Here is a 10,784-nt window from a genome sequence, read left to right as displayed (position 1 = left end):
ATCATTATTTAACGAAATATTCCGGAAACTTTTATATTTAGGCATCAAAAGGTAATGAAAAAAATATCTTTTTATTATGAAGTTTGTTTAATATCTTAATTTAACTTAACAATGGCTAATGGTTTTTTCCCTAAAGTATATATATTTAGCTGTAATTAAGTATATATACATATATATATATATATATATATATATATATATATATATATATATATATATATATATATATATATATATATATATATATATAAAACAAAATTATAGGATTTTAACTCATCAAAGAAGTAACTATATGCTTCTCTAAAGATAAGTATAATCCATTTGCTTTAATAAAATTTCTTAGATGATAAAAAAAAAAGTAAGGAGAAATTAAGGAGAGCAGTCAAATTTTAACTTTTTTTAAGGTTATTTAAGGACTTTAAAGGAGTTTTTTTTTTTTTAAGGATATTTAAGGTTTTTTAGGAGGAGTGGGAACCCTGTAATATCCTTTTAGAGGTTATATTTTATGATATCTTTTTAAAATTTATATTTTATATCTTTTTAACTATTTTAATTTAGATTTATTTATTACATTCCATCAAACTATTTTAGTTGATTCTAATAAAAACCTAAAACTGTTTTATAAAGTGTGAACTTAAGTGAAACTTGCATATGTAGAAGTGAAGATTTATAATTGCGGAAGTAAAAAGTTATATGATCTGCTTATTCTTGAGTTTCATAGCGAAAATTGAATGTCACAAAACATGTTTTGGTTTAGTTAAGAAGCGCATTTTCAGTACCATTTTAATAAAAAAATAAAAAAAATCAACCCAGAGAAATTTACCACCATGCCAGGAGTATATTTCCTATCATGCTAGAATAATATTTCCTATAATGCCAGGATAATACTCCCTGTCATGCCAGGATAATATTTTAGATCATTAAAAGATCATTTGTGATTTGAAGCCAGGTTTGATGACTGAATTTGAACTTTCATACTATGATGATTGAAGAAGTTGTCATTGATAATAAAATAAGAAAAGATCGGAAAGGCTTACTTCAAAACAACTGAATAAATTATCAAACTACTGAATAAATAAATTAAAAATAATTTAAAAATATTTTAGGTGGTCATACCTTTTAAAGTTTTTAATAAAGGTTGAAATACCCCAATAAATTTGGATATAACTGGTATAAAATCTTTTTAAAAAACAAACTCCCCTATGTGAGAGAAGGTAGTTTTTTTTTTTTTAATTTTTTAAACAATTTGCAATAACAATAATTATTGTTTAGGTCTATATATATAATTATTTAAATTAAAAAATTGTTTTGTTTGAAAAAAAAAATCTTCAAATGAAAACACCTTACTTTTGCATCCTTTTTTCAATGATAGGCTTGCAAACATGCAACCAAGAGTCAGTTGTAGCAGAAGCTAAGAAAACAGATGATATAGTAATAACAGAATAATGATATATGAACAATGGGGAAAAAAAATTTATAAGTTGATTGTTAAAAAATTTCTTGTTTTTTAAAATAATTTAAACCTAAATCTATTGGTCCATCCTTTAATCCATCTAATTCATATAACCGACCATTGATTGGAATATAAGCAACAAAATGATAAGCTTCTTTGTCTTCATCTTTTTTTGAACTATCAAACTGAAACATTTCTTCTCTAAAACACACAAAAAATTGTAAAACTTATGTTAAAAATAATGCATCAATATTTTGTACCATTTAAACAAATGAATTAAATGCATCAAAAAATTAATAAAAAACTTTTCTAAAAAAAAGTTTAGATATTATTTTCAATCTTATTTTTAACTTCCATAAAAAATCAATAGAATTTCATTAAAAAATATTTTCAACTAAAAACATACTAATGGCTAAACATATAAAATATGGTAGTAATGGATCAAATGGTAGTATCGAATGTATATTAAATGTACTGTGTCAAAAAAAATTTGAACACATTTTTGTTAACTTGTTACCATTGTCTGAAAAAATACATAAAAGAATATGGGAAAAAGTCTCCAATCAGATTATTAGCTAATAACCAAATGAGGGCATCAAACAAGTGTTCCAACTAAATGTTGCAGGGAACGTTTATTTGGAACACTAAAAGGCTTAAAATGTTTTTTTTTGAAAGATTTCAACAGTATTTTAAAGTCTATACAAAAATTAATATAAAAAAATATATCCAGGGAAAGTTTGTGTACGGGAGACTAATTGAGTCAGAGAGTGCGTTTGGTAAGTTACTATTATTGGAGTTAGCTTTGGTAGAAGTTGTGAACATATTGAGAAATTTTGGGTGGTTGAACTATTTCAACAATTTGCAATTTAGATTTTGTCAACTTTGTTGATGTCAAGTGTAAATAAGCAAAAAAGTTTCAAAATCCAATAATTTGAAGACATGAAACATTTACCAGAACTAAAGAGTTTTGTTTAAGTTTTTTGATTAACAGATGTATAGTGAGTTCATGTAATGTGAATAATATTTTGGCACCAAACATTTTAAACATGGCAATAGACTCATCTAATGGTTGAAGAATGTTGAATAAATGAGTTAGTAGGCATACAAGCATGATCTTGTTTCCAATATAAAATAGAGTAAATTGGTATCTAACATCCATGCTGTTGCCAACAAGTATTAACACATAATAGGAACTTTTTTGGTTAATGGAATAAATACTTTTGTCAGCCATAGATAAACTGTTTGTATTCCATCAACTTGATGATGATGTTATATACTCAGTGTTTATATTAGGGCATTTATACACTAATTCACTGCAAGATGTTTTGCTTTAAAAATTATAAACAATTGAAGTGCAATTTCCAGTTACATTAGGAGGACCCTTGGAGTCATGCTTGATTGCCTTAATTAGTATTCATCGATGTGTTTTTTTTTAAGAAATCAAGTTTAGTGTGCAACGAGATTTTTATTAGCTTCAGTACAAGAAGCAGCTATGAGAGTTGTAAGGTTACCTACAGTTACCTAATATTTGTTGTTCTTAATATCTCTAATATTTGTTGAAAGCATAGTAGCAAATTTTTTAGTATAAAAAGGCAACATCGACATCACAAGTGAGATATATAATACATTTTAATGGCAATATAAATAACTTTTATAAGTCTTCATAAGTTATAATGCTATTATAACTAATAAAGACAAATTATTAACAAATCACAGTTTAGGAAGTTATGTTTCTCTTCTAATAATGTTGGGAAGGTAAAAAACTGGTAGAAAAAAAAGAGAAAAAAAAAGAGAAAAGGGCAAAAGATGTTAATTATCTATGGTTCCACACTTGTATGGAACCATCATGGTTTTATACAACATACATGGGTTAAGACCCTCACTTGCCCTTATACTGGTTCAGTTTAATGTCACAACCAAGAAAGAGTTTTCACCGGAAAAACTAAAATATATATTTATATTTTTTTCAATTTATTTAACCATAAAATATGAAAACTTTACAATAATATATTATGAAATAATAATGCACTAATAAATAAACATATTATTTAATTGCTTTAATAATATAATAAAGATTATAATAATAATAATATGAATAAAAAATCATTACAAATAGTAACTAAATATGATAATGTCATGCTTGCTAAGTACTTCTGAGGTATAAAAAAGTTGTGCAACCAAATAAACTAAAATTTCTGCTTTAATTTATTTTATATAAACTAGAAAACAAAAGATAAAGAATTTCAGTAAGATATAAATTCTTACCTAGCAAAACTATTATGAACTTGTTTTATTGTATCAGAATTCGATAAACTCAAGCCTTTTAACTAAAAATAATTTGTTTTTAAATATCATTTCAAAGTAAATATAGTAAAATAAGATATTAATAACTTTTGTACACTAAAAACTGCAGCGTTGTTAGGGTTAATGTATTTCCTTGCTTGTCAAGCTTCATGTTTTTCCCTGCTTGTCAAAGTTCATTTTTTAGAAATATAGGGTTGAGAAAGTGTTTTAACAGCAAAAAATTAATTAATAAAAAAAAATCTCATATTGCTCAGGGTGCAAAAATTGACTCAGAAAAGCTTGATTGAAATGATTAATCTGTATGATGTATGCAAAAAGATAGAAATAGATAGAATGCAAAAAGGTAGTTAAAAACGATAGAAAAAGATAGCAACAAACAATAGAAAAACAAAGTTACAAACACGAGAAAAAGGTAGCAACAAAAAATAGATATTGACAAACAATAGTAAAAGGTAGTTACAAACAACCAGAAAAAATAATAAAAAAAAAACATTTCATTCTTTTTTAGTCTTTTTTCTTAGGATAGTCAAAGCACTTTGTTTTTTGTAAATAATGAAAAAAGCATTTGTTAGCATTTTTTAAGACAAGCATAGCATAATTTATTGGTTGAAGGTAATAATAATCAATCTTCATAGCATAATTTACTAATCGATAGTAATAATTTTTTAGCAGTTCTATAGCGAATAGAACAAAAAAAACTTTATTATGTCCAACATTCAATTTTCTTTGTTTGCACTATATAATACTTGATTTTTCCTCTTCACATTATCTAAAAAAAATCACTCCTAGGTCCCTTCCTGAATCTAATCTATTGAGTTTACAACCATTTATATAAATTGGATCTCTTATAAAGCCAGAATGCATAACTAAACATTTGTCAATATTAAAACTAAGAAACCAATTTTAGATCCATGCATATGCAGTGATTAAATTGCATTGAAGATGGTAATCTAACTCATTAGAAGAGCTAATTGACATGATTTTTGTGTCATCAGCATACAATTTTGTAACATTTTCTAGAGACTCAGGAAGATCATTTATGTAAAGTATAAAAAATAGTGGGCCCAATACAAAGCCTTACTGTGCACCTCAGCCCAAGTTAAAACATAATCTCCCTTAATGACTCTCTGCCTTCTATTAGATGAGAAAGCTCAAAACCAATGAAGTGCCAAGCCACTGACACCGTATGCTTCAAGATTTTAGAGAAGCCTTTGATGAAGAATGAAATCAAATGCTTTTGGAAAAATTAAGTAAAACTACATCAACAGGAATTACCTGATCAACATTTGTCGTAATATAATTCAGAGTTTTAAAGAAATTTGTCATACAGGACCTGTTTTTAACATACCCATGCTGTTAATTAGCCATTTTCAAAAATATATTTTTCTAGTTTCATTTTTATTATGTCTTGAAGTAATTTAAAAGTGACACAAGAAAGTGATATAGGTCAATAATTTCCTGAATCAGTCTTGTCACCTTTTTTATATAGTACAGTTACATTTGCTAAATTAAATTGATTTGGTAGATAAATTTTTTTCTTTTGACTCCATAAAAATTAGTGTGACAGGAAGAGCACATTTTTCAATATAGATTGATGTAACTTATCGACTCTGTTTACTTTGTTTTGATCAAGATTGTTTAGAGAAAATCTTCGTAATGGATATCTCTTGGAGTTTAATTAAAAGTGGTAATCACAAATTCTTATTTTGAAAAATGAAGTGCACTTAATATTTTTTTTGACAAAAACATTTTGAAAAGTTATATTCAGTAGATCAGCAACCTCTTCTAGAGGTTGCTGATTTCACTGCTTAGTTGTTGCAGAACTTTTATTGAGTCGTTTACAAATTGTTGTTTATCCAAAATCATTAATTCATACTTTAATCTTGCTGTGGAAACTTCAAATGTAACTCTTTTTAATATTTATTTATATTGACTACAAAGATTTGAACTTTCCTAACTATTTGAACAATTTCTGTACTTTAAATTCTGTTTTTCTCTAAAGAGTGAGATAAGGTCTGATAAGGTAATGGTGAATTTATGTATGAAGGATTTATAGGTATTTTTATTTACTTATTTTTAATTATTTTTGTTTAAACACCAGGTAATTTAAGCATTATAAATAAAATAAAGCATTATAAATAAAAAGCATTATAAATAGAAAAGTTATAGGAAAACAAAAAAATTACTCAAGGTTCAAAAAACTTGGGCAGTAATTTAAAAATCAAACAATAAAAAAATTTACTAAGCTATTTGCACATTGTATGACACATTAAAATCAATTTTTGTTAAGGAGGAAACTTTGAGGAAATATTTATTTAAATGTTTTAAATTTGAAATAAATTAATTAATAATAAAAATAATAATAATAAAAAAGATATATTTCAAAATATGTTATTAAAGTTTTTTTGTTTTGTTTTAAGCAAGGAAAGAGGTTTCAAGCAGATTCAAAAGTTTTAAAAAGTATGAAATTGTTTTGTCAAGAAAATAATTTTATACTTTTTGGAAGTCAAGAACTTTGAACATTCTTGTTGGAAGTCACGAGCTAAGAGTCTGCAAAAGTGTTGGTAGTGCTATAAAGAATCTATGTGCATAAAATATTAGATCTTTTTAGTTGGAGACCCTCTCTCCTCCTTCCCCTTTCTCTTTATATATAATAATGTATGTAAATTTTGGACTAGCAAAATTCTAATATTAATACTAGGAGTAAAATACTTGCAGTGGAACAATGAAGGCTAAAAAGCTGAATGAAAGCTAAAGCTGAATGAAGGCTAAAGCTGATTGAAGGCTAAAGCTGAATGAAGGATAAAGCTGGCTATGAATAAATTTATAACTGTAACAGCTATCAAAAATGTCATTTTGTCAAGCAAAAAATCGCATTAAGAGACTTTGCTGATGTTTCATTTTTAGAATGATTAAAAGGGGGGGGGGGGGGAGAAAAGCTTTAATGTGTGTCATTAAAGACAAGAAGTAAACAAAAGAAATTCAAAAAAAAAAAAAGCAGAAAAAAAGTATTTGAATGCAATCAAGGATAAGATACTGTATACAGAGTTTAGCAAAACAGAATCAAATATAACTATCAAAAACATTAAAAACCATTTGTAGTTTCATGGTTTTACAGAAAGAGATGCTATCCTTGCACTGGCAGATGATAAGTTGGAGGAGAATGCAGAAGATAAAATGCCCTAGAGATGAAACATTTGAACTTGGGAAACCTTTCTTCTCACAATTCAACATGGAAAGTAGTTTGGTTTTCAAATTTTTAAGCAAATGTCTATATTTGAAAGAATGGTCAGCTATCAATGCGTTTTTTTTTGTTGTCAATTTAATGCTAAATGTTTTCATGTTCATTGATTTGTCAAACCGTAAAATACAAACTGGAAAACTAAATTCAGGTAAGACTTTATTTTATATATACACATACATTACAAAAAACACATTTTCTATCCAAAATTGTTATATGCACAAAAACTCGCAAATAATTTTTTTTTGTTTTACGTTTATGTGACTGTGATTTGAAAGTTCAGATTTTAACATAAAAATCTTGAATTTTAGTGTCTAAAAATGAGAAAGTCTAAAGATATATCATTAAAAAATGATTTCAGAAATATCTGCTTTGTAAAATAAATTTTGAATTGCTCACAAAGAAAGATTGAAAATTTAGTTGTTTCTGCGATGACAGTAATCAATTCTAAACTTGGTAAGAAATTTACCCTACAAGTACCAAAGGTGTAAAATGTGGAAGACCATGCATTACTACTCATAGAGACGAACAAACAATTTGTAACATTCGTGTTAAAAACTAAAAAATTACATAAATACTTACTCAAATCATACAAGAAGTAAGTGTAATGATTTCTAACAGAACTACAAAATGTTGTATACTAGAACTGGGGTTGCAGATTTCCAAAAAGCGAAACTTACTCTAGCAATGAAATCAATGCGCTTAAAGTGAGCTAAACAACACCAACATATGTCTGCTGAAGATTAAGAAAATATAAGTAAATGCTTAATTGTTTGTTTTAACAATGTTATTTATTAAGACGTTCAAAAGAGTATTTAATATATTATATATTAATTTTTTTCAGGTGTGTTTCACAGATGAATCCCAATTCAAAATATTGATAAGTCTTCTTCTTTTAGATGCAAGAATTAGCTAAATATTAACTTCTCAGATACAAGAATTTGTTAAATATTAACTCCTCAGATACAAGATTGGTTTCCTGATTCATCCAAATGCATCATTATGCATGATTCTACCCCATGCCATACAGCTAAGTTTGTGACAAAATATTTAGAAAAAAAATATTGCTGTTTTAATGTGGCTAGGCAATTTTTTAAATTAATTAAACCCAATAAAATTATTAACCCAATTAAATTAATTAAACCCAATAGAGAACAACTGGGAACTTTTATAGCAGAAAATTAGGCAGAAAATTTTAACCCAGAAAAAAAGAGTCACTAAACATGTGTGGCATAATGATGAGGAACTAAAATTAAACATAAAGAATTGCATTTAAAGTATTTTGTGAAGAATTCATGCAGTAATTGTTGCAATAATAAAAACATTTTTTTGTTATTTTTCTTAAAAAAATAGTTAAAAATAGTAATAAATGTTTATATATATATATATATATATATATATATATATATATATATATATATATATATATATATATATATATATATATATATATATATGTATATATATATATATATATATATATATATATATATATACATATATATATATATGTATATATATATATATATATATATATATATATATATATATATATATATATAGAAGACACCATTTTTAAAATCGGTTCACAATGAGCAAAGTTATTGCAATAAGTTCAGTGGCATGTTTTTTTATGACTCATAGTGTATCTATTTTTAGTTACAGTACAGTTTAAGGTATCACAGCTTAAGTTTATTGCTGGTGTGATTTTGCTAAATGCATGCATTCTTATTACATAATCTTTCATATTATATTTGTTATCATCACCTGACTTTTGATATTTTATGAACTACTTTTGATAACCTAAACTCATAAGATTTGTTTATTTGTAGATAATTAAATTTACACTCAAATTATAATTCGACAAGACTATAGTCAAGATATCTAAAAATAGTCTTCCTTCAGATTTGAATAAGAAACTATGGGAATCAAATTTGGGGAGGTTTGAAACAGCCAAGAATTCAAGAAAGTATGCAAAGATTGTTGACAGTCTTGATCAAATGAACAAAATGCCAACAGAGCAGCATATCCTGGACAGATTTAAGTGTTTGGCTGCAAATGTGAAAAGTAGACAGGAGAGAGTTGTGATAGTGGTCAAAGAAGTAAAAATCTTATGGAAAAAACTGAGTCTTCCTATTCAAAAAGGCAAATCTACAGTGGAAAGAAAAATTGAGAATGTACTAAACAAGTATGAAAAAGACAGCAGAAAACCAGGAACGCAAGACTTTACCCACTTGTTCAACGTAATTGATGAAAATGGAGAATGGTTGTGCCAGGAAGATAAAGCCTTCTATAATCTTCAGATGTCAACAAATGGTAGAGCTGGCAACTGCACCACAATTGAAGATACACATGGAGTTCATCCTAGAAAACTAAAGTTGATTAAGCAAAAAGTCAGTCAAGATACTAAGGATGATTTAAGCAGTGAAGATGAAGAACATTTTAGCACTGAAGAAGTAAAACAAGATTCTGACAGTGGTTCTCAAGATTCAGAGGCTCCAACAACATGTAAAAGACAAAAAACTGATTATGCAATAAATTTGGTGACAAAAGCACAACTGAGTTCAAGAAAGGCACACACAGTCTGCAAAACTCTTGCAAAAGATGGAATTTCTATTCCAACTCCAAGTCAAAGTGGTGTTTACAAATCTACAATGAAAGCAGGAGAAAAATTAAAAGACCATTTTATTGAAACTCTAAAAAACGAAAACTGGAGCTTGCACTTTGATGGGAAGCACATAAAGAATACAGAGTACCAGGTTGTAGTTCTAAAAAAGAAAAATAGAGAAGTTAAACTAGCAGTTCTTGCACTGATCAATGGAAAAGGTGAAACAATATTCAATGGAATAAAAACTGTGCTTGATGAATATAAGCTATGGCCTGCAATTAAGTTAATAATTTCTGATACAAGCTCTGCAAATACAGGAAAATCTGTTGGGGTTTTATTTTAATTTGTCATTACCATTTGTGCGTTATTTCCACTCATTTTGAAAAGAGTCATTTCGAAAAGTTGCGCAATTTTTTTTATAAAGAAGTTTAAAAGTTCATATTTTTTGCTATTAAACGATAAGTTGACTCAATTTAAGCAATTTTTAAAAATCAGTAAGTTTTGTTTTGTTTTATCTACTTTCAGAATTTTAACAATGTTTCTTGATAACTTTGTTCAATTTTTTTTTTTCAATTATAGAAAAAATTTTATCTTGCGAATAAAAAATAATTTGCCTCATGTCACATAATATTTCAAATTTGAGAAAAAATTTGTCTGGGTATGAGTACAGAAAAAGAAAGTCCAAGAAAGATAAAAAATTTGAAAAAATTAAAAAATTCATGAGCATTGTAAAATATGTTGCTAATAAAAAACCTGATGAAGATCTTGAAGATTTTAACCCTGAAGCTTCAACTATCTCTACGACTATGTCCAATAAAGTTGGAGAACCTTCAACAATACTCAAAAATAGTTGTATAACTTCATTGCAAATTGAAGTAGATAATGAACCAGTTATTTAAAAAGAATCAAATGATTTATCGGAAGATTTTAAGAATCACTTAAGCTTGTATTAGACAAACCTCTTTATATTGGATGCCAGCATCATCTTCTTGATACATAACTAAAACATGTGATGAATGACTATTTTGAAGCAGCAACAACCTCGCCTAATCTCAATTATTGGTTCATTAGCAGAATAACAGAAGAGTACCAGCAACTGAAAGCATCTTTTGACAATTCTGGAGATGCTCTGAAGGAAGAAGAAGAAATTGTTTGGAGAGATGATATGGCTTTCCTTC

General features: G+C 26.9%; 1 protein-coding gene across 1 annotated transcript in view; it reads right to left on the bottom strand.

Moving 5' to 3' along the window:
• The window catches only part of LOC100210871 (ubiquitin carboxyl-terminal hydrolase isozyme L5), a 58,414-nt gene that overhangs the window by 35,664 nt on the left and 11,966 nt on the right, over positions 1-10,784 (bottom strand). Inside the window, exons 5-7 of the mRNA XM_065790769.1 lie at positions 3,719-3,780; positions 1,524-1,654; positions 1,348-1,411 (exon numbers count right to left, since the gene is read on the bottom strand). Of these exons, the coding sequence (XP_065646841.1) occupies positions 1,348-1,411; positions 1,524-1,654; positions 3,719-3,780 (257 nt within the window). The remainder of the gene's footprint in view (positions 1-1,347; positions 1,412-1,523; positions 1,655-3,718; positions 3,781-10,784) is intronic.

The sequence above is a fragment of the Hydra vulgaris genome, chromosome 02 (assembly GCF_038396675.1).
Source record: "Hydra vulgaris chromosome 02, alternate assembly HydraT2T_AEP".
NCBI classification, from domain to species: domain Eukaryota; kingdom Metazoa; phylum Cnidaria; class Hydrozoa; order Anthoathecata; family Hydridae; genus Hydra; species Hydra vulgaris.
Note: the sequence above shows the minus strand (reverse complement) of the source record. Positions and strands in the feature narration are given on the sequence as shown.